Below are 25525 nucleotides of genomic sequence, written 5' to 3' on the forward strand. Positions count from 1 at the left end.
TACACATCCTCGTATTAATTTATCAGTGTGCAAGTTAGCATTCGCAATTTCAAACCTGATGCAATTTCCAGTAAAACCTAATATTATGGTAAACAAAAGAACACTCTCTTGAATGCGTTTGCAAGTTCACAGAAACCGGCTTGAACACGCTGTGAACGCGTGATCAGCTGGTACAAGGGACGTGAGAGGGAGGAGGGGAAAGTTGCATTCGACGAAGCCTGAGGGGGGATTGAACACGCTATGAGCATGCGTACAGCACGTGCTCGTGGACATTTGTTAGTGTGCCATGGTAATTAAATATAAAGAAAATTAGAGTTTTACTGTACACATTGTAACGTGGATTGTGGTCATGAAAAGTTTTGTTTAAATGACAATAGTACAGAATTTGGTTCAAATTAAGAGTTTTGTCAGGTTTGGGAATATTATGGTCAGACTTATATTGAAATGAACGAAAACGTCAACAGTCATTAATTTCATATCAATGAGCTTGGACACCGACAACTAATTAAGCCCAAGCGGGTTGAAAGTTATTTTATCAACTTAGGGCAGGCCCACAGTAAAATTAAATGTATCACATATTATTAACACGGCAATAAAGACCCTATGAGCTGTAAAACCACAGTGTAAATTATATTAATATCAAGTGAACAAAATTCAAGAATCTTTAATTTCTATTTGTTTCGATGAATAGCAAGACAGATATTAAAGTATATTTATCATTATAAATTTAATTCATAAATACATCATTGAAACGAATAATAGTTTTTCTGATCTTTGAAAATTAATCATACCTTACTTACTGTATCATGATTAATCTGTGGCAAAGTTTCTATAGAATGGCGTCACACGGGGAATGAAGTGTGCGCGGGGAGGGAGAGCAGTACATTTGTGTAGCGAATAGCGATTCGATCGTCAGCTTGACTTCGAAGTGGAAGTACGTAACTGAGTAGTTCCAGTCCGAGTTTGGCAGTAGAGGTGAAATTGGCTCCTCTGCCAATCTAATGGAACAGCGCTTTTTTGAGCAAGTGTCGTCTGCGATCGTGTTAAACAAATCAAACATTCGCCATAAGCGCGACAATTGTCGTAAACAACAAATACTGTTACTACTATTATGTTGTTTAAACGGATCATTGAAGGAAAGTCCGTGTTGAATGCCGACACCAAGAATAAGGTTCCAGAGAGATGTTCTAGAAGAAAGTCGGAATGTGAAGGATGTGGTGAACATTCCACGTAAGTATACCTTCTTCATTAACGAAGATGGTATCTTAAGGTGTTATGAAATAGAATAATATTCAATTTCTATTTAATTTTACTTGAATTATTTATTAACCGGCGTACTCCGTTAGCAATGAAAATAAAATAGCACAGTTGAGAAGTAGGTAACTACGCTTCGCCTTATGCTCAAATTGGTCATCTACAACATTAAAATGCACAATTTAACTGCAAAAATGCATGAAATGTATTACAACACGCCTGCTATTTTTGGCCTCAACCATAATATTATTATAACGATCGGTGAATGTTCCTCGTGTTTTCTTATTTAAAAATGAATAATATTTGTACCTGATTTTTTACTGGGTGTATGAATTTTTGTAAGATATGGATTATACTTACCTAACTATATTTACCGTGAAGAAATCATGCGTTTTGGTTTCAAAGGTAGGTCAGCCGTTACACAATGAAATTTAAACTTCGACGATTAGGCATTGCTGTGTCCGTGGACTCTGGTGGTAACCATTTAACACCAGGTGGACCGTTCAATCCTCTATGCAATACAAAAAAACCTATGCAACTATATCTACGATATTGAGATTACGTTATATAAAATATTCTCACTACTATTTCGTAGTGCGCAAGGTCAAAAGGGAAAAAGATATTAACCTAATTACTAGTTTTGTAATACAGTAGGTACAAACAACATAACAATGTAGTGAGGAACGCGAGAATGTTATCATTATAATATTTCGTGAACTCAGTTAATGTTAGCATAACCAAAAGTAGCAAGTAGTTTTTTTCGTTTTTTAGACTGCATTATATTATACTTGTGTTCTACTGTTGTAGGCTAGAAAACCATTTAGTGAATAAAAACATAATTTAAAATTTACGCGGGAAAAATTACATTTAATAGAGTTTTATCTCAAAAGTTTTTTTTTTGTGATTAAAAAACGATGTGTTTGACAATATTTTAAACAAATGTAAACTCATTTCTGGTAATGTTAATTCAGTTTATGTTGTCCAAGCATTTATGAAATTAGCAAAATTATAATTTTTGATTGACTTCTTTGGCCCGCCTGATGGTGAGTGGTCGCCCATGAACGTCAGCAATACCAGGGTTACAGAAAAGAGGCCGTACACCCCATAGTACTCTTTTCGAATTTCATTTGAAGATCCTCAGTTTAGTTTAGAGTTAATGGTGCCCGGGAAAATATTATGTTTGGAATCGTATCGCGCAATGGTACCACGTACGGTCTTTGTACTAGTGAGGAATGGAGTATTAGTAAAATGGAGATGACGGGATATACAATTATTCACGCAGTTATTATATCTATAGAAAAAAAGTAAGAAATAAAAACATTAGTGGTTAAGTCGAAATAAATAAAAAATTAAGATTGGGCCAATCCAATGGGCTCCGTAATCAGAATGAAAATTCAAAGTTAAAATTCAAATTAAATCTGCATATTAACTTATTCAAAATATTTCTCGAATTTTTAAGCCGAATGTACAAAATTGTTGTGGGGCATAATGGGCTGCATGCAACTTTTGTCATGCAGTCATGTATTCAAAGGGCGGTAAAGCCATTGGACTTAAAAATTGAGTTTTCGACCTTTATGTCTAAATGCAGTAGGTAGTAATTGTTATAATGTCTAAAGGCTCTATAGCCCTGTGAGGATGGGCGTTTGTTCTGCCTATCTAAATTAAAAAAATAAGAAAAACTCCTACCCCTATCTTACTTCTTACCGCTAAGTAACGATTTGCACATTTACCCTTCATAAATATCTATAATCTCTAAGTGAAATGGCTTGTTTATGACCAGAAATGTTAATTCGAGAAAAAAATATACAGGTAATGCGTAACACGGAAACAAAAATACGAAGCTACAATAATATGTGTCTACGTAATACTCACATTCTTTGTCATAAAGGCATTGAATGTAAAATGTAGTATAAAAGTCACCAGAATAGTAAAATATTGTACATATTGCTAATTTTTGTGTCTGTAGAACACATATTATATTTCTATAGAAAGCTAATATTACATTTATAGCATTTAATCAAAGGTAAAATTGTAAAATCTAGTTAAATAGAAAAATCCCTAAGTTTTAGTTTTGTTTTTCACATTATTAATATGAGTAATAATCGACTTCCGTAAAATTAATGTGTGAACTTTTTGGTAAGAGTCAAATCGAGATTTTAATTCGGTCTCACACGTAGTTTAAAAGTATGTATATATTTTTTACTAAACACTTGAGCATTTGAAAACCAAGTTATATGCATGTTAAGCAGATGAAGAGTTAGTAACCCAACGCTCAAGTATAGGTTTACCATACGCGCAAAAACAGGTTTCTTTGCAATCAACATCTATTTTTATTTCATTCCCAGAAGGACTAGACTCGTCTTGAATTAGCAACTAGTTAGAGCTATTTGTTTAATAATCTTGATTTATAGTTATCTATATAAGTAAATTTTAAAAGTGATCTAATGTAAAAGTAAATCGGTGGTTTATTTTATCCATAAAACGATATATACTCATTATTTGTATGGCCTCTTTGTTATAATATAAATTGTATAATTGTAAACAAGCTCCAAGGAAAGCAAACTATTATTTTTTTAAAACTGTTCTTTATTCCATTGTTTAAATAACATTAGCGAGTGTACGTACATATACCTAATCATTCGGGTTGTAATAGACCATAATATTTCCTGTAAAATTGTAAACATGTTTACTTCATTTACTTAGTATTTCTCAGTACCGTTGGATTTACACTATAAAAATATAAATTGGCCGTAGATCGGGGGCGTGTCATTATTTGTTTGAGAAACTAATTGTTATTATATGACGAACCGCATTTATCAGTTAGTTCTTCGCGCGGGGTATCAAAAGGTCTTAATATGACGATATTACCCCAGTTGTGATCGCATACTCAATAAAACTGTGTGCCTCCTTATGTCTCTGTCAGTTCGATAATAAACATCCAACATATCAGTGCTAGAAATAAATTTAATTAAAAATATAACAGATTAAATACCTTGTATGATATATTTCGTGGAAGTAAATAATTAAGTAGTGTTCATTGTGAATGAATGAGAATCTTTATTACAGTATTTTGGAAGAAATGACGAAGATGATAATGCTTGGTGTCGTGCTTTGGCTAGGAGTCACCTTCGGTAGTCATGTGTCGCCGTATCCATTAAATTTGATTTTCATATCTGGTACGTATAAATTGAACCAGCAATTTGTTATCCATTGTCGACTATGAATTAATTCGAAAATTTTCTTACAGACACAATACATCCGCCGCCAATGTATGATTTTCCATTTCCAAGTGCCGATATGCTAAAACGATTACCACATATTACGGCGTCTCAGACTAATAAGTCAATAGCCATCAGTAAGCTGCAAATATCGATGTTGGAGCGTTTTGAGAAAAATCTAGAAGCTTCTGAAATAACCCCTAAAGTTGGATCTGCAGCTCAAGGACTCGCTATCCACGGACACGCATCCGACGATGCGATGCACTACGAAAAGTCCTCAATGACAATAACCAAGGCATCTCAGAACCTAGTTCATACCAGGTGTACCAGGTTTGTTAAGTACCAGCTTATTCTATATTCTATTCTATATATATATATATAAATGAATTGCTGTTCGTTAGTCTCGCTAAAACTCGAGAACGGCTGGACCGATTTGGCTATTCTTGGTCTTGAATTATTTGTGAAAGTCCAGAGAAGGCTTAAAAGGTAGATAAATATGAAAATCCTCGGTATTAAATAAAAATAACAATTTTGTTTTTCCTTTGATGTGCCTCCCGTCGGACGGATTCCTTTTGTATGTTTTAACTTTATTTAATACAAAAGTTTAGGTCTTTTATTGCTCGATTGAGGCACTATGAAGTCTGTCGGGTCAGTTAGTATGCAATAAAACTCATACTTCGTCTCGAATATCGAATAAATACTAAAATATTTGCTTTATTTGTCGTTTAGATATGGTTTGCCTAGTGACGAATGTGCGAGTTTCATCAGCACGTTAAACTTACGCGAGACCGATTTTGGCGGAGAATGCGCTGCGTTAGAACGTTTCACCTGTCGCACGAGCAGAATGTCTTCGAAATATCGAACCTTTGACGGTTCTTGCAACAACCCCGTGCGTTCTTCCTGGGGCCAAGCCCTTACGGGCTACAAGCGCCTATTGCATCCTAAATACGCTGATGGTATCGAAGAGGTAAGGAGAGCTGATATATTGAACAATGATACGTATTTGCAATAAATACTTTTACGGTAGGCAGCGGTTTGGCTCTGCTCCTGGCATTGCTGAAGTCCATGGGCGACGGTAACCACTTACCATTAGGTGGGCCGTCTGCTCGTCTGCCTACACGGGCAATAAAAAATATATATAATGTTTTTCCGTAGCCTCGTCAAGCTCTGAGCCACAAGCTATTGCCATCAGCACGTCTCGTCAGCATTAAGTTGGCGGATAACAAAGACCAGCCTGACGTCAAGAAAACCATCGCCCTGGCTGTTTGGAGTCAATTCGTATACCATGATCTGGTGCACACTCCCCTGAGACGAACAAGTGAGTTCTTTAAGTACACTTTAAAACATTACTATCAAAATTGTTTATATACTATGTCTGGAATAATTTTATGACATTAAATTAGCGTTAGTTTTTTTTGTTTTTTATTGTTTAGATGAGACGAGCTCACAGCCTACCTGGTTTTAAGTGGTTACTGAAGCCCATAGACATCTACAACGTAAATGCGCCACCCATCTTGAGATATAAGTTCTAAGATCTCAGTATAGTTACAACGGCTGCCCCACCCTTCAAACCGAAACGCATTACTGCTTCACGGTAGAAATAGGCGGGGTGGTGGTACCTACCCGCGCGGACTCACAAATGGTCCTACCACCAGTAATTTCGCAAATTATAATTTTGCGGGTTTGATTTTTATTACACGATGTTTATTCCTTCACCGTGGAAGTCAATCGTGAACATTTGTTGAGTACGTATTTCATTAGAAAAATTGGTACCCCGCCTGCGGGATTCGAACACCGGTGTATCGCTTCACAAGAATGCACCGGACGTCTTATCCTTTAGGCCACGACGACTTCAATGTTTATCATTTGAACAGATTACAATTCGACGCTTGTAAGGCAAACGTGACTAAGCGACAATGCGTGAACTTTACAGTAGACTAATTTAAACTTGAAATACCTGAAAACAAAATTTATTTTAACGAATCCAGCTGTAGTAGAATCTAGCTAGTAGCTGTAGGATTGAAATGATTTTAATAGACCTAGAAATATATATTTTTTGCGCATCGAATATGGTTATTGCCTATCATTTATGTACAAAGCAGTTATTGTCGCTTAGTCACTTTTGCCTTTCAAGCGTCGATATCGTATTCTTACGCAAATATATTTACGTTATAATCCAAATTCTTTTTAGTTCACACGAATCAGCGTATTCGTTGTTGTGAAAACACTGGTTTCCCTGTTGCTCCTCGATACACGCACCCCAGCTGCATGCCTATAGCTGTACCAAACGAGGATACCTACTTCGAAGGCCAGTACGTCACTTGTATGGAGTACACCAGGTCCGTCACCACATACAGGGGAGACTGTACCTTCGGAGCTTCGGAACAGGTAAGAAAATACTCTGAATACGAGCATCTCTAACTATAGAGACGTTACTGGTGGTAGGACCTCTTGTGATTCCGCGCGGGTAGGTACCACCGCCCTGTCTATTTCTGCTGTGAAGGAGTAACGCGTTTCGGTTTGAAGGGTGGGGCAGCCGTTGTAACTATACTGAGATCTTAGAACTTATATCGCAAGGTGGTGGGCGAATTTACGTTGTAGATGTCTATGGGCTCCAGTAACCATTTAACACCAGGTGTACTGTGAGCTGGTCCACCCATTTAAGGAATAAAAAAAAAAAATGTAGTGGTAAGTGACATGGTCACTACACAAGGGGGTCGCGGGTTCGAATCCCGCCAAGGGAAGATATTTGCATGATAAATATACAATATCTTTTCCAGGGTTATGGTTGTATATTAAATACATGTATGTGTATAATAAAAAAAATCTTACATTAATTTCCGTTATTTGATACCTGTAACACAAGTTCTTTACGAGCTTAGCACAGGACCAGTTAACGTGTCGTGATTGTTAGTAAATATTTATTTATTATTATAGAAAATAAAAGACAAAAAAACTGTCAGTTCTTAATTTGAAATGTACTTTAATATAGAATTTGAAAATAATGCTTATTGCATTAAATTATGTTTTCTCGATACATTTATAATTTTATATATCAACAAAATTTTGTTTACGTAATAAAACAAAAATGAACCTAAGAAATATTCTGTTATCGCATTGTAATACTGTAGCCGTTGACGGGTCATTGTATTCTGAGTATTGTATTAAACAAAGGAGAATCATTCTTAATAATTATATTAAACATTAAATATTATCACTGAGCAGAGTCAATCAATATATTTTTTATCTTCTGCTTATGCGTTATTTCTTTCCATAACTACCGCGGTTTGTGTGTTTGAGTATCGCATCCGCCTAACCTGTACCGATCTCTAAGTGTTTACTTAATTACGTCCGTAAGTCTAATTAACTTTCCTACGAAATGTTATCTTCAATGATTATTGAAGTTGATACTAACATAAGTATGTAGTTGTAAAGGCAAATAGTTGTTTTGTGTTTATAATTAAACCTTCAATTAAAATAATTATATCAATACTGCACGTAGATCATATTTATGCATTATCTAAGGCATTTTGTTAATCAAACAATTTATTTTTAATCGAATTTATAACAAAAAAAATCCAGTAACTCAAGCATAAAAATCAAATTCTTTGAATAATATGGACAAAAGTTTGAAATGATTGCAAGTGTAAACAAAATGAATTGAATAGCAAAAAAATATACATGTTTTTTTGATCTTGTATAATTGAGGTCAGCTAACATCGTAGTCGAATTAATAAAAAAAAACTGTTTGCATTACAAAATAATGCTTATTATTTATTTCACTGCGTGCTACAAAATTAATTGTATTAGATCTACTCGGCTTAAAACAGCGTTGTATTAATATGTTAAATGTGATTCATAATTGAAATTAAGTACATTATCAATATGAAATTTTAACGTTAAATCAACGCTGGACATAACAATATCAAATAGCAAATACTGATTAGTTTCATCATAATTAGCTAGTTTTTGCCCTTGGGTTCGCTCGCGTAGACTGATTTTCTTAAGCTATGTAAGCTTACCAATAAAAGATTTTTTTACACAATACTGAAGGTAGTTCAGCCATTTTATTCCAAATATACATTACGTTATATAAGCAAACTTTCCTCGTTTATTGCTCTGCTATTGAACATTTTTACTTTCGTGGCTTGGAATAAATGAGTGAGAAGCCCGATAGCGCATACATATTTACATTACATTACAAACAGCTACAGACAGTTTTATACTATTTAGTGAAGTGATAAGGTTTATTTGGATCTCTGATCTTTAATATTGTTCTACGTCAGTTGTATAGGTACAACATGACGTAGATATCCAAACAGTAGATAAAAATATATATATAAAATAACGTTAGGTTGCTCCGACAGATTCTTTAGCTTTTAATTCGAAAAAAAAACATCCTTTTAGTACGAATCAAATACTCCATATTAACACTAATTACAGTTTTACATAATCTTTATTAAGATGTGTTTTAGTAGTTTGCAACAGATAAAAAATACCCTATATAGTTATGTTCTGTATACCTGAAAACGTGCATGCAGTTTTATGATATTCAGTTGAATACTTAGGCCCTGGAAAACGTTACAAACAAACAGATAAACTCAAATTTACTTTATGATATTATGATTTTAGGTATAGATGATGGTATGTTCTAGAATACGCTCTTTTGACAACATTATGTATTGAAATAAGTAATTACCGTTGTTCGCGTAGTAGTGTATTATCATTATCATCATTGTTGTGTCCATTAAGGACAAGGTTTGTAGGTAGTGGTGTTGTTTATCGACCTTCGTACGCAACGCCTTAAATGATTCAATAACGTTTTCCGTGTCCATATTTTTTTCTTTCTATTTTTATTAATGTTTATTTTTGTATCTGAATTTTATAGATAACTCATTTTATTATCGTAAATATACTAATGTATATATGTGCACGCTGTTTCATACGAGACGACTTATCAGCTGTGATATATTTTTGTTAATTTTTTTATTTACACGATGAGAGTTTCTCGAAACCGCTGACGAATTTGTAGTTAATAGTTATGGTACCTTCATACTTACTCATATCAAGTGATAGTCACTTTTGTTCATAACATTGGAGCAGGTATAAAATTTTTATGATTAGACTAGCTGACCCGGCAGACTTCGTAGTGCCTCAATCGATAAATATAAGACCTAAACTTTTGTATAAAATAAACTTCAAAAAAAACAAAAGGAATCCGTCTGACGGAGGACACATCAAAGGAAAAACAAAATTGTTTTTTTATATCACCTTTTAAACCTTCTCTGGACTTCCACGAATAATTCAAGACCAAAATTAGCCAAATCGGTCCAGCCGTTCTCGAGTTTTAGCGAGACTAACGAACAGCAGTTCATTTTTATATATATAGATATATGTTTCTACACGTCCCGGGACACGGTTTGAATGTTTATCATTAAGAAAAAACGAGAAAAGTGAGTTTATCTTATACGAGTATGTCAGGCTTTATGCAAGTATTCCCGCGATCATTAAGATCTCATCAATAAGATGTGCGGATATGTATATATTTTGCTTAGATAGGTGGTCGAGCTCACAGCCCACCTGGTGTTAAGTGGTTACTGGAGCCCATAGATATCTACAACGTAAATGCGCCACCCACCTTGAGATATAATTTCTAAGATCTCAGTATAGTTACAACGGCTGCCCTGCCCTTCCAGCCGAAACGCATTACTGCTTCACGGCAGAAATAGGCAGGGCGGTGGTGCCTACCCGCACGGACTCACAAGAGGTCCTACCACCAGTAAAAGTAAGTATGTTAAGATGTGACTTATAGGAAACATGGGATGGTCGCAGACAGAAAACATTGGCCTTTCTCGCCTTCTTGTATTGGAAAATCTCTAATGACGTAAGATTATATCGAGTAAAACTCCTTGACTCGAGTTAAATATTCCGGTCGGAGTACGTGTATGACCTTCGTATATCCGGTATAATGTTGCACTCGAAATAATAATATTCAATAAATTGTTTGTGTTACGTATCAAGTAAATATGTATGCTCAAATGTACTAATTGGAATACAAAAACAAAATCTCTAGGATATTAAAAAAAATATATGTCGTCATTGAATCATAATATTGTAAATTTGGTAATTAATTTACGATTTACACGAATCCTGATTGGCTGGTATTTATTTGAAAAATAATTAGAAAAGCCGAAAGTAATCCAGAAATAACTTAGAGGACACGAAGACATTACATTAATTCACAATGATCAAATGATATTATAATCCGTCAAGTATCAAGTTACAATGAATATTGTCAGCGTGATTCACAAACGAGTATATGTTACTAGGTCACTTACTTATTTTATTACGTGATCGTGTTACCGTACGTTTTTTTATAATAATATAAATTGAAGGATTAAACTACATACATATTTTCTGAATACTAAATAAGGGGTATTTTGGCTGTCAGCATAAAGTTAAAATACGTTAATTAAAATTAATACTACTGATGTATAGTGCGGATTTAGTCATTATAATCGATATTGGTATGGACGATTTTTATTGTTATTAGAAACAAGTATGTTGATGAATTTTGGGCTGTTTTATCATCATCATCATCATCATCATCATCATCATCAGCCCACAGTCCCGACAGAGCCCGACCTTTGACTCTGCCCATCAATCTCTTGCCGGTCACCCTTCGAAGGTTACTGCATCGGGTAGCCGACGGGCGTCCCACGTCACGTTTGCCGCTCCACTCACGGGCTGCTGCTTATTTAGTAACAACTAGCGGCCCGCTCCGGCTTCGCTCGGGTCTTTAACAAAAATTTCAACGATATTTGACAGTGTATTATTTTTAAAAATAAAAGAACACTTATTACGGCATAACTATAATAGTTAGACATATGCTGTCGCAACACTTTTTGTAAATAATAATGTGTTCTACAAAGTCGTAGTACATTATTTTATTCTATCATAAATAGTTTTCGCAGGGCACGCGATGTAAAGAATATTTTAGGTAATTTTTGTACACCTTGGGTTACATTATTGGAGTTTTAGTAAGGATCCCTAATATTTTTCAAAAAAGATTATATGTCACTGGGGAATAGTGTAGCTTCCAAACAATGAAAGATTTCTTCAAATCTGTTCCGTAGTTTCGGAGCTTATTCAATAAAAACAAACAAATAAATCTTTCCTCTTTATAATGTTAGTATAAATAAAACTATTTAGTAACAATAAAACTACAAACATTAAAAACGTAATTAATCTAATCGTGGTTCAGTATTTCTCACATTAATATAAATTCAAATTTATTTTTATTCCTTACAGATGAACCAGGCTACGCACTTCTTGGATGGATCTCATATCTATGGATCGAACAGTCGTGAAGCAGCAGCCTTGAGAGAGATGAAGGGTGGGCTCCTCAAAACTACGAACATTGAAGACGAGGAGTTTCTTCCTTTAGCCTCGAATCCTAAAGAAAAGTGCCTTGTCGACTCTGACGACGAAATCTGTTTTAACACTGGTAAGGATTTGACTGTTTTTATTTTGTGGCTCTGATGGGTAAAAGATCTTTTGACCCACATAAATTCAAGTGGTTAGCGTAACCCATAGACATTAATGACGTAAATCTCGCCATCTACCTTGAGACATAAGTTCTAAGTCTCTGTTTTTACAGTACAACGGCTGCCGCACCCTTCAAATTGAAACGCATTACTGCTTTGCGGTAGAAACAGGCAGGGTGGTGGTACCTACCCGTGGGGCCTCACAAGACAGTGTTAATTTTATAGAATTTTAATACCAAACTCAAATGAAGATTGCAATCTAGACTTAAATCCCGAATATTTCTCAATATTTTTGTTAGAAAACAAGTAAGATGTTAAAAAAGAAGAAAGGAGTTTGAAATAAAATTGAATTTGAATTTTAAATGTAATGAAAGGCGTTTCGCTTTCCACGCGTTTTGTTTGTTTACAAATTTGGACCAATGTGGAAATATTGTTCTGATAATGGCGATAACATTTCGTGTTAGCTTGTGATAAGAATAATAAATATAAATAATTTACGTAAATATTGTTGTATACACAGACGTTTTATTCCGTGAATCTAATGTCAAATACTGTATTCCATATAATTTAACCTTACCGCGTCTTGATATAAAAATATTATATAAGAACCAGTATAAATAACAAATTGAATTTTTCTAAAAATACTAATACTTTAAACAAAAAGGCCATAATTTAATCCTAGTACCTTTATATATTTGTATATAAATTACCTTTTTATATTTTAATTAAATTGATTTACTAATAGTTCTCACAATTAAATTTAGATTACACAAAGTACTCTTCCATACCCACTACACACTAATATTACTTCTATATGACTAAACTATATTACAATATTATTTTGGTGAGCATCGTTTTTCTCTTTGTATCGTATCTCTTGTTTGAGGTCGAACTTTTGTGTTCAAATTTCTTGATTTCCACATTCGTTTGTAGTTTCCGGAACTCAATCGAACCTTTTTTACTTTCCTTACTAGATACGATTTCTGGTAACGTCTAGAATGTTCTATATCGTTCGTTGATGTCCTACTAATTGCAGTGATAACTAAATTTTAAAAATGTAAAATTCTATTACATTTCTATTGTGGTAGGACCTTTTGTGAGTCGGCGCGGGTAGGTAACACCACCCTGCCTGTTTCTGCCGTGAAGCAGTAATGCGTTTCGGTTTGATTTGTAGGGCAGCCGTTGTAACTATACTGAGATGTTAGAACTTATATATCAAGATGGGTGGCGCATTTACGTTGTATATGTCTATGGGCTTCAGTAACCACTTAACACCAGGTGGTCTGTGAGCTCGTCCACCCGTCTCAGCAATAAAAAAAACATTTATTCTCTAAACTGCAGAATTCAGCAAAATACTTACGAATTATAATAAAACAGAATAGAAAAAAACAGCTCACGGAATAAAATTACTAAATTTCATTAATCTTTCCTAATTAAAAGGCTTCATTGAATTTATTGTTCAACAGGCGATGTTCGTGCTAACATGCATCCATGGTTGACGAGTATGCATTCTATCTGGGTGAGAGAACACAACCGCATCGCCAGAGTTCTGTCAACCCTAAATCCTAGCTGGAACTCTGACAAGCTATACCACGAAGCCAGAAGGATTGTTGTTGCCGAGTTGCAGCACATTACTTATAAACATTGGCTCCCATCGTTGACTGGTAAGTTTGGATAATTATCTAAATATTTATATTCTGTACTGGATTTTGTTCTAATTTGTGTTTTTGATGCTATTCTACTATTTTACTTTGTGCATTTTGACGTTCCCCCTTCATCATTCATCATCATTATCCTGCCCTTCTCCCAGTCACCTGGGTTTTGCGCAACATGCTTTTTTCTTCCATACTCCTCTATCATATACCATTTCTTCGGTCACTCCCCTCTTACATATATAGTCTTTCACGCAATCCATCAATTTCTTCTCAGGTCTATTTCTTCCTCTATATCCTTCCATATTGATAGTTAACACTCTCTTACAAACCTCATTTTCATTTCATCTCATCACATGTCCATACCATCCCAAACGCGCTCTTCTTAACTTCTCTGTCACAAGTGCCACTTTCAGACTTCCTGCAACATATTAATACGATAATCCCTTTATCCGCTGCAAAAACTAACCGAGGCGACGGGCCAAGACAAAGCAGGCGTCGCCCTATGTCGGAATCCGGATCCGCTCTCGGTGCTTTTAAGCTCTTCAAGCACCGGTCACCGTCTTCGTCAAACTCTTCGATCAAGAGTTTGACGTGCGGACTAGCCCATAGACACAACCCACAGAGTTTCTGGCCAGTGGGTTGCGATTCCGATACGGTAATAAATTCAGCGAAACGCTGCTCTTGCTAGGGGGTCAGTGTTAGCAAATTATCTCAGATTGAACACGTAAACTCACCTACCTACCAATCTGAGTAGCAGAAATAACCCCCTTACGCTACCAGCGATAGATCATGTTCGGAAGATGTACTCACTGTACCATTGCCATTTTTTTTAAAATGTATAATGTTAATAAATTGTCGGCTAGGTACGAGGTTTTTTTTAATGCATAGATGGGTTGACGAGCTCACACTCCATCTGGTGTTAAGTGATTACCGGAGCCCATAAAGGTGTGCATCTTATTTATTTTATTGTAAAATCTTCCTCATTGAAACCCAAAATCTAAACAAGGAACCGTCCGCTACATGGTACGCATAAAAAAACTAGTGGATGAACTATTCTTGCTTCAGTTTTACTATTATTAAATCCATTACTATTATTACTGGTGGTAGGACCTCTAGTGAGTCCGCGCGGTGGGTATCACCACCTTGTCTATTTCTGCCGTGAAGCAGTAATACGTTTCGGTTTGAAGGGTGGGGCAGCCGTTGTAACTATACTTGAGATCCTAGAACTTATCTCAAGGTGTGTGGCGCATTTACGTCGTAGATGTCTATGGGCTCCAGTAACCACTTAACGCCAGGTGGGCTGTGAGCTCGTCCACCCATCTAAGCAATAAAATAAATAAAAATAATTAAAATGTCTTCTTCACAGGTAAATCTTTCAACGAGCTCTACGAGGCCTACGACACCGGATACAATTCCGATGTCGATCCCACTATCACGAACTCCTTCGCTACCTCCGTCTTTCACTTCGTCAACAGTCTACTGGACCAGGACATCGAGATAGTGAGGAACAGCAATGTGTCGTCATTGAGGCTTAAGGACTATTATTACAAGCCCGGAATTCTTGCGCAGAAAAATGGCATTGGAATGGTGTTGCAAGGAATGATAGGACAGAACGGTCAAACAATGGATTTGAATTACGACGACGATGTGAGTAGTTTTGAGTTTATAAACAGCCTATGCTACAGCGTATATTTGAGAAAATTTATGATTTTTGTATGGACTTTTGTGACAAAACAATCATTTGTTATAGTCACTAAAAAGAACTAAAATTACTGGTAAGACGTCTTGTGAGTCCGCACGGGTAGGTGCCTCTACTCGACCTATTTTTGTCAGTGTTTGATGTTTGGGGCAGCTGTTGTTCTGTAAAAACGGAGACCTTTGAGCTCATATTTTAAGGAGGGAGGTGGTATTTATGTTGTAGATGTATGGGGGTTCCGGTAACCATTAACACCAGGTGGACCCTGAGCTCGTTTACCCATCTAAGCGATAAAAAAAGTTAATATTTTTGGGTAAAAAGCTTTTGTAGCTTTGGGTCCTATTTTTTTGCTTCTTCTTAGAGACGCTTCTTCTTACAGCTAAGTCCTAGCTTTTGCTTCTATGATTAACCATAAAAAGAAACAGCTACAAATTGAAAGTAAATAATTATTTCGTTAATTTATTTTTATTGTCATATTGTACACTTCATGTTGATTTATTGAAAAACTTGTCGAGGTCCATTGAAATGTTTTTTTATTAAGATGCTGACATGAAAATATCCGGTAATATAATTAAAGGTTCTCGTAAATATAATTAAACGTATAGCTAGTCTTTAAATACATTACATAAATATAATAAATAACTGGAAACAAATCACGCACAGTCATCCGGATCAAAATTGTGTTATGGGGAAATAGAGACTGACATAAGAACTTATACACGTTTAAATATATACATACATATATATAGATAATGAAAACCCAAACAAAGAGCAAATAAATATATTCATCATGCGAATATTTGCTCGATTTGAGAATGAAACCCACGACCCTAAGCTACAATCAAGGTTAACTGCAGTAGTTAACCTTCATTCATCACCGCGTCATTTACACACATCAATTACCACTTATTATTATTAATGTTTGAATAATAAAATCAGAATATCCACGTATCGGCTTAATTTGGTAATTTGTAATTTGGTTTTTGGTGGTGGTAGGGTTCTGTGTAGAAGCCCGCCCGGGTTGGTACCACCGTCCTGTCTATTTCTGCCGCAAAACAGTAATACTGTGTTCCGGTCTGAAGGACAGGATAGCCGGTGTAACATACATAAGGCTGCCCATCCAGGCCAGGATAGGCAGCGCATCTGAGTCACTGATGTAGTTTGGATGTCTATGGGCGACGGTTATCATTTCCCATCAGATGAGCCGTAAGCTCGTCTGCCTATCGAAAGCAATAAAAAAAAAAAAATTATTTTCACGATATACTTAAACGTAATACCGATACATATTAATAGATAAAATAATGTAATTATTATGAAACAAAAAATAAAATAGAGCCACAAAGATATTATATTATTTTCTTTTCAAAAGATTTTATCATTTGTAATTTGAATTCGAATAATAGACATTAAAGAGAATATTGTTTACACCGTTTGCTTTTGAATAACTCTATTCTTAATGAAAACAAATACGAACGTGGATTAAATGATCTATTTCAGATCAGAACTAGTTTCAGCTGGTTCACGCAGGAGTATCATGTGTATAGGGTGACCATTCGTACTGTTTTTGGCAGGACAGTACTGTTTTTTAAGACGCTGTCTTTTTTTTTTAGAGTAGACTAGTCGAGTAAAACGTAAAGTGTAAACATCATAACCAAAGTAGTCTATACTATAAAAACAGTTACTTTTTTGCTTGCTCCTTTTCCAATAATGATCACTATAATAATATGAGTCGACTATTATCAAAGCCGGCAATGTGACTTTTGGATAATTATTGGTAAATCAGAAAAACTAATTATTGACTTTGTATTTCATTGGCAGTCACAAAACTCTTCTGAACGACATCTTAGATAAATAACAGGTTAAGTATTAACCTTTATTTAATGCAGGTTGTGAACCGTATTCTTTGAAGGAGACGATTATATTCAAATCAATCTGTATTGACATATCAATAACATTTTTTTGTCCAAATGCACAGATTGCCACCTTTGATAATAGACGACTCATATGCATGTGAGACGCGTTTGGTACAGTTGCGTTACGAGCGCGGGTTTTTTGTAAATACCCACCGTTTGAAGTTTGATATTTTTTTGAATAGCTACGTCACCGCTGGCTTGGGGGTCTCGACGTTTTGGCCATTGACATCCAGCGCGGTCGGGATCACGGACTGCCTGGCTACACCCAATATCGTTTGCTCGCCGGACTTTCCGCCGTAAACAGCTTCCAAGACCTTTATGACGTCATTTCTGAGGAGGTGAGATTCACGAATATGTCTTGAAATGAAATTACAGTAGTTAAATTGCAGATTTTGATACTTTTTTTTTTTTAGTTACACTTTTGAGACGAGGATCTATGTAGTGAAACTCGTAAAAGTTATTTTCGATATTACAAATACTTTACAGTTTTTCTAGTAACGAACGAACAAGGTATTATTAATAGAAATTTTAATATCACATCATAACCTTTAAAAAAATTCAATAACTTTTAATGATAAATGATTTAAATTATTACAAGTACTTTTTTAATCAGAACGAATTAACAGTACCTTAAAATTAAGTTTGTCTAACGGAGCCCATTACAATAAAAACTTAGTCGTTCTTCATCTCGAAAACTGTGGAGTATTAAAGAACAAAGAAATAATTAAATCGTAAATGTAGTTACAATTATGTCTATTGTATTGTTAAAAGCCTCACAGTATGTAGTATGACTAACAAAATCTGTTTAAATACAAAACATAATTTCGTTGAACTGAAATCTAATCAATAGATTATATAAATGAGTATAAACGAGTAACAGCATGCTTTATAAATGATCAAAGACATCATGTAGATCCACTGAATCTACATTATTGGAATCATCGTAATAAGAATCCACATGATTAACAATGCTTCGGTATTAATTGTATAAATATTTAATTTAGAGCATTTTTATAGATTTTTGCGATTCAAATGTAAATATGTACTCATATTGTTAAATGTTTCACACTAAATTGACTCAAATTAAGACGTTCTAGTTCTACAAGTGCACCCAGACTTCGAATACCGATTATATTCAAAGAAAAGACTAATTTAATATCAGACAAGACCATTTGGGAAGTCGCTAGGGCGAATCCGCGTGCTTAGTGCGAGTTTTTTAACGTTGCCGCTAGGGGCGCTATTCCAACTCCATACAAATTTGAGTTAACTTTTACGCGATCGAGAAGTTAGTTAGTTTTTGTCAATATAAAATATAGTTTGTTATTTCGGAAATTTGTTGCCACGAAACATACAAAGGAATTAGTGTTAGTACTAATTTTGACCGGGAATAGAACTATGAACCCGTGCCAATACGGTTTCAATGACACTTGATTAACAAAGGAATTAATGAAAGACGATATGTGTAAGAGCGAAGAAATGGTACCTATATGATAGAGAGTATATGATAGAGAAGTATGAATGAGGTCATTCGGGCAAAAACCAAAGTGATCGATATAGCTCGCAGAGTTAGTAAGCTGAAGTGGCAGTGGGCTGGTCACATATGTCGCAGAACCGATAACCGTTGGGGTAGACGTGTTCTGGAGTGGAGACCGCGAACCGGCAAACGTAGTGTGGGACGCCCTCCTGCTAGATGGAGCGACGACCTGCGCAAGGCAGCTGGCAGTAACTGAATGCGTAGAACCGAAGATCGGGTTCAGTGGCGAGCTTTGGGGGAGGCCTATGTCCAGCAGTGGACTGCCGCAGGCTGATGATGATGATGATGATGAAGTATGGAAGGAGAAAACATGTTGCGCCGACCCCAGGTGCCTGGGAGAAGGGCATCAGAATGATTTGGTAACAAAGAAATTAATTCAATTGAATTTGGTTTGTTTCATATAAAGTTAATGTGTACCACTCGCAATTTATACAATACTAGCCGTATTCGCCCGCTTTGCTGGGCATTTAAAATTAACATTATTACCTATTTATTGTCATTATTATTAGGGAGTCCAACACTCATATAAATATTAGCCTATCCATTAATTACATGTATTTTCTACATGTATACCAAGATTCAAGTCAATCGGATGCATGGTTCAATAGTTATAACAGAACATCCGTAAAAACCACTGTACTTTTATTTATTAGTATAGATGTACATATCTATATTTAAATAGTTAAAGAAAAACAGTCAGGTACCATTTTCTCCTCTGTTTGTCAATAGATTATTATTGCATTGTTTTTGTTATTGAGTTTAATGGTTATCAATTAAAATTTTATTTTTTTTCAAACGTACATACGTCACAACAAAAGAGAAAATTTGTACTTAGGATTAAGATTGAATTCTCCGATCGTTCAGTGACTAATAATTTAAGGTAAATGTACTGATTAGTTACGGTTTTCCGTAGACGGTGGCGAGACTGATGGAAATCTACGAGAATCCAGCTGATATTGACTTGGTGGTCGGCATGATGGCTGAGAAACATCTTCCTGGTTCTCTTCTAGGACCAACTGCTACTAGTCTATTTAGTAAGTAATTAATTCTTTGTAATAAAATGTAATATCACATCTTATATAAATAGTTAACAGAAGTTATCTTGTCATTCGATATGATGCGCGATGTGTTCGTATAAAGCAATGTGACTACGCCGGATACTCAAATATCGCAGGCTGGTACAAATTTTTCAAAGAAAATATGCATTCATAAATTGTTTACCAACAACTACAAATGAAGGTATATCATCGTGTAATTAACAGAAATCAAAACTAGAATAATTATAAGCTTTCGTCATGACTGGACGTACTGGGTAACGCGACGGGTGGTTGTCACCATTTTGCCTATTTCTGCCGCTAAGGCGTCGTGTAGTTGCCACTATTTTGCCCATTTCTGCCGCGAAACAATCATGTCTTATAGAATGAAGAATGTGACAGTTATACGAATTTTCAAACGATAACGGCAGTCCTTGATTTTCGTACTACATTCTTTGTACGACTAACAAATACCTACTTAACAACTTCGTCATCATTATTGATAGAGTTTTTCGCAATATTATTATTTAAATTCTTTATCTTGTCTGTTGTTAGCCAGGTTTTGATTCATCATTCAAAAACACTGCTCTAATTATTCAGTTCAGGTATTTTGGTATTAATACCAGAAATAAATATATTGGACAGGGGCAAGCGTTGAATTAATGCATTATTTTATCGTTTGATATCATTCGATAAATGTAAAAGCTGACTTGTTCGCATGTATATATCAATATGTGAAAGGCTGTTTGGTTGAATGACATTTTTTTGAACTGTACGGGAGAGACATTTAAAGCTTAAAATTTTGGAAAACTTATCGTATAAAAAAAAAAAAAAAAAAAAAACTTCAGCTATTTGAAAAGGATAAACTTAATTGAAATTCAATTAAAAATATCGATTTTTCGACTCTTATACCCGATAATAGGGACTTTGAATTACAAAGACAAAATATCGCTTCCGCAAATAGACATTCCCCTCTCGGTATATTGGTTTTTTTTTTTAATGTTTCCGTGACTAGCAAAGGGTCACCAACGCCAACGTTCTCCAAATTTCATCGAAATTCGATTGACATTGACAGGACAAACTAATAAAGTTTGTTTTGTAATTACAGAGGAACAATTGTGGCGTACTCGCATCGCGGACCGTTATTTCTACAGCCACGTAAACGAGGCTGGTAGTTTTTCTAAGCGACAACTGGCAGAGCTACGTAGGGTTTCGCTTGCCAGATTAATTTGTGACAACACCGATATGAAACAACTGCAGAGAGATGTGTTCGAAACATCTTCTGATAGGTGAGTTTTTATTGCTTTCGAAGTTAAGGCCTAGTACCTAGATGATTATAGATGTTTTGAAGGGTCCTTTGAACGAGATCATCACGGTTCACGGCTTCGTTTTTTGCTATTTTGGCAAATTATCAGCGTCTTGGGTAAAAAGATGTTATAACGCCGTAGTCCATCTTGAGAGTCGATTGAAGTATAACGCTTCATGTGTCATTCAAAGCTGATAACGTGATTGTTTTGGGGCAGAAATAGAAGTGCCCGTTGCGTTATGGGTGAATGATTTGGCCATTTTTTTTATGAACTTAGGGCTCATACAGAGAAAGCCCATGGCCTACCATGGTAATTGTTTGATATCTTCATTTTACTTCTTCGATCAACAATAGTATTGATGATCGAAGTTTTACTTACAGACTTTTTTATTCTCGTTCCACAATTTCCTATTATAATCATTATAGTTATTAGAATAGAGTTCATATTGACTCAAAGACAAAAACACTTTTTTTTTTGCTTAGATGGGTGGACGATCTCACAGCCCACCTGGTGTTAAGTGGTGTAAGTGGAAATCTACAACGTAAATGCGCCACTCACCTTGAGATATAAGGTCTCAGTATAGTTATGACGGCTGCCCCGCCCTTCAAACCGAATCGCATTACTGCTTCACGGCAGAAATAGGCAGGGTGGTGGTACCTACCCGCGCGGACTCACAAGAGGTCCTACCACCAGTAATTTTTTTTTTTTCATGCTTAGATGTGTGGACGAGCTCAGAGCCCACCTGGTGTTAAGTGGTTACTGGAGCCCATAGACATCTACAACGTAAATGCGCCACACACCTTGAGATATAGTTCTAAGGTCTCAGTATAGTCACAACGGCTGCCCCACCCTTCAAACCGAAAGGCATTACTGCTTCACGGCAGAAATAGGCGGGGGGGGGGGGGGGGGGGGTGGTACCTACCCGTGCGGACTCACAAGAGGTCCTACCACTAGTAATTACGCAAATTATAATTTTGCGGGTTTGATTTTTATTGCACGATGTTATTCCTTCATCGTGGAAGTCAATCATGAACATTTGTTGAGTACGTATTTCATTAGAAAAATTGGTACCCGCCAGCGAGATTCGAACATCAGTGCATCGCTCGATACGAATGCACCGGACGTCTTATCCTTTAGGCCACGACGCGACGACCTCAAATAATTACGCAAATTATATTTTGCGGGTTCATTTTGCGGGTCTTTATTTTACTTAGACTTTTTTATTCTCGGTCCACTGTTTCCTATTATAATCATTATAGTTATTAGAATAGAGTTCATATTGACCCAAAGACAAAAACACTAAAGTTCTTTTTGTTATTTTTGTACAGCAACCCTGTCGTGTCGTGCGAGGAAATAAAGAAGGTTAACTTAGAAGCGTGGCAGGACTCTGTGGAGGGACCCGACATCCTCGCTCGCACCAACAAATGGATCAAAGACAAAGTGATCATCGGTGAAAACAAAATCTAGATTTTTTAACGGGTAGCTGATCATCATTAAAAATTGTGAACACAAGACTGTGTTTCAGTATTGTATTCGTTGCTGTTAGACCGAACAAAACGTTCCTGAGAATTTCATAGTTTTTAAAAAACTCATAATGTATTTTATCATTTTGTCTTCAATCACCATTAATATCGGTTTTACGACGAAGGCCGCAGAGCGTGTCGTATTAACGATACCATGTTGTAAAGTGGCTGTGATATCCAAGTGGATATGATGTCCACTTACGAGATTTTGGCCTCGGAAACGGGGCGTTTCGGGTTCTCGATGTCAATATGTTCAATATTCGGGAGCCTTCAAGAAAAAGTTACAAATTATGAACGATGACGTCATAATTTGAAAGATTTTCATGTTGGGTTATGTCGGGTGTGTCAATGGTGTTCATTAATTTGGAATGTGATTTATTAAATGAAATTAACTCAAATACAACGACAAAAACTGGGTCACTTAACAGCCTTTAACCTATCTGTTGAAGTAGATACCAGTATATATTATTATTAATTACAAAACCTTAAAAAAAGATATAAGCAGTTCACAGATAATACTTTGTAAGGAGCGAATTGATTTAGTTATGTCGTTAAGCGTCTCGTTTTCGACTTATACTTTTTATTTAATTACTTTAATGTTCTAATGTTTGAACGGTGAATAAAAGCATATTTATAGTTTAAATGAAAATAATTCTCCTGAACGAATGTAGAGATAGTTTTACAATTGCTTGCAAAAACGCGACACACTTTCCAAATAATTGTTCTTTTTCAACAATGTTTTTGTGCATTTAACTTTTGTTGGCGACTGTACTTTTTAGATATATTGCGTCTTATGTGTGTGCCATACCAAAGACAGGACTACTTATGTTTTTATTTTAGCAATTAATTATTAAATATATTAATAATTATTAATTAAAATAATACTAGACTGGTTTCTTTTATTTTAAGCTCAAGTTAATAAGCTAAGTCTCTGTAGAATTTAATGTAGCACATTCGTTTGGGTATAAATGCATTTAATCATGTATTTTTCGGGTGTTTCCAATTGAAATTTTGATTAAACTGTACTTATGCATTACCTAATTTCTGATATATAGTGACATAAAGTGGTAGGTGGTAGTGGTAGGTGATAGACATAAAGTGGCACACACATCTCTGGATCTTTTAAAAATTGTGGCTGTAAAATATGTCAAAAAAACCATGAAGTTTTTATGGAAGTCACAAAGTTCATTTTTAATGTGAAATATGTTTTTAAAGCAAAAAATATTTGAATTAGACTGTTTATTTGTTATGATTATAATGTGTAATTTGTCAATAAAGTTGTTTGTAGAGAACTAAAACTGTCTTTTCTTGAGAGACCTAGAGCCTTAGATTTTTCGTTGATCTGGGTCGGCACAGCTCGAACTCGCAGCTTACGTTTTGTCTTCTAGGCAGACAACGAGAATACAGACCACCTGACAGTAAGTACTAGTAGACACTAGCTTTGCTCGTTTTTTTTTTATGACGCCATCTTGTTGTGTCTTTAAAGCGGTTAGTTGCCCTCAATTAAGAAAAATAGTATTATTATTTGCCAATAGATGTCGGGAAGTGTTGATTATTGAAAACACGAATAATACAATATTTTCTGAAAATAAATCGTAGCTAGATCGATTTATCGCCCCCGAAATCCCCTGTATACAAAATTTTATGAAAATCGTTGGAGCCGTTTCCGAGATTCAAATTATATAAAATGTTTGTGTACCGGGCTATTAATAGGTGCAATGAGACCTCCTCTGTTTGTGACAGAAAAAGATCTGGCCGCCCACGTAGTGTTCGTTCGAAAAAGGTAGTCAAAGCAGTAAGGGAAAGAATTCGAAGAAATCCTGTCCGAAAGCAAAAGAGTTTATCTCGGGAGATGAAGATAGCACCTAGAACCATGTCGCGTATTTTAAAAGATGACTTGGGACTTGCAGCCTGTAAGAGACGTACTGGTCATTTCTTAACTGATAATTTAAAAGAGAATAGGGTGGTAAAATCGAAACAACGGATGAGAAAAATTTTACAATTGAGCAACATTTTAACAAACAAAATGACCGTATTTATGCTCCAAGCTCTAAGGAAGCTTCTCAATTTGTCGACAGAGTGCAACGTGGGCACTATCCGACTTCAGTGATAGTTTGGTGGGGTATTAGCTATGGAGTGACTGGGCCATACTTTTGTGAAAAAGGTATCAAAATATCAGCACAAGTGTATCAAGATATCATTCTTGAGAAGGTAGTGAAGCCCCTTAACAACACCATGTTCAATAATCAAGAATGGTCCTTCCAGCAAGACTCGGTGCCAGGTCATAAAGCTCGGTCTACGCAGTCTTGGTTGGAAACGAACGTTTCGGACATCATCAGAGCTGAAGACTGGCCGTCGTCTAGTCCCGATCTTAATCCGCTGGATTATGGTTTATGGTCAGTTTTTGAGAGTACGGCTTGCTCTAAACACCATGATAATTTGGAGTCCCTAAAACAATCCGTACGATTGGCAGGGAAAATTTTTCCCATGGAAAGAGCGTGCTTATTGATAACTGGCCTCAACGTTTAAAGGACTGTATTGCAGCCAATGCAGACCACTTCGAATAAGATTTTTATACTTTATATTGTTTTATATTTATGTATTAACACACTGTAAAAGTAATAAATGTTATTTGCCATAGATTTTATTTTATTTTATTGTAACAGTATTTATGGCCAGACTAAGTATATACAAGAATTGCTCGTTTAAAGGTATAAGATATCAGGGGCATAGTCAGGTCTGTGCTACTGTCACTATAGATTATGTCTACTGTGTAATACAGTATACCGAATAGAGTTATTGTATTGTTACACGCTGGGGTTCGGGATAAATAAAATTTTTACC

General features: G+C 35.6%; 1 protein-coding gene across 1 annotated transcript; it reads left to right on the forward strand.

Moving 5' to 3' along the window:
• The first annotated feature begins 865 nt into the window (after positions 1–865).
• Positions 866–23979, forward strand: LOC101746584 (peroxidase). Its single transcript, XM_004930556.5, has 13 exons — positions 866–1230; positions 4321–4430; positions 4502–4802; positions 5202–5439; positions 5628–5790; positions 6664–6860; positions 11784–11979; positions 13486–13683; positions 15041–15321; positions 17466–17621; positions 19731–19851; positions 20960–21140; positions 22487–23979. The coding sequence occupies exons 1-13, from the start codon at positions 1112–1114 to the stop codon at positions 22623–22625; spliced, it is 2400 nt and encodes a 799-aa protein (XP_004930613.1). The 5' UTR covers positions 866–1111; the 3' UTR covers positions 22626–23979.
• Positions 23980–25525: the final 1546 nt, after the last annotated feature.

The sequence above is a fragment of the Bombyx mori genome, chromosome 6 (genome assembly GCF_030269925.1).
Source record: "Bombyx mori chromosome 6, ASM3026992v2".
Taxonomy (NCBI): domain Eukaryota; kingdom Metazoa; phylum Arthropoda; class Insecta; order Lepidoptera; family Bombycidae; genus Bombyx; species Bombyx mori.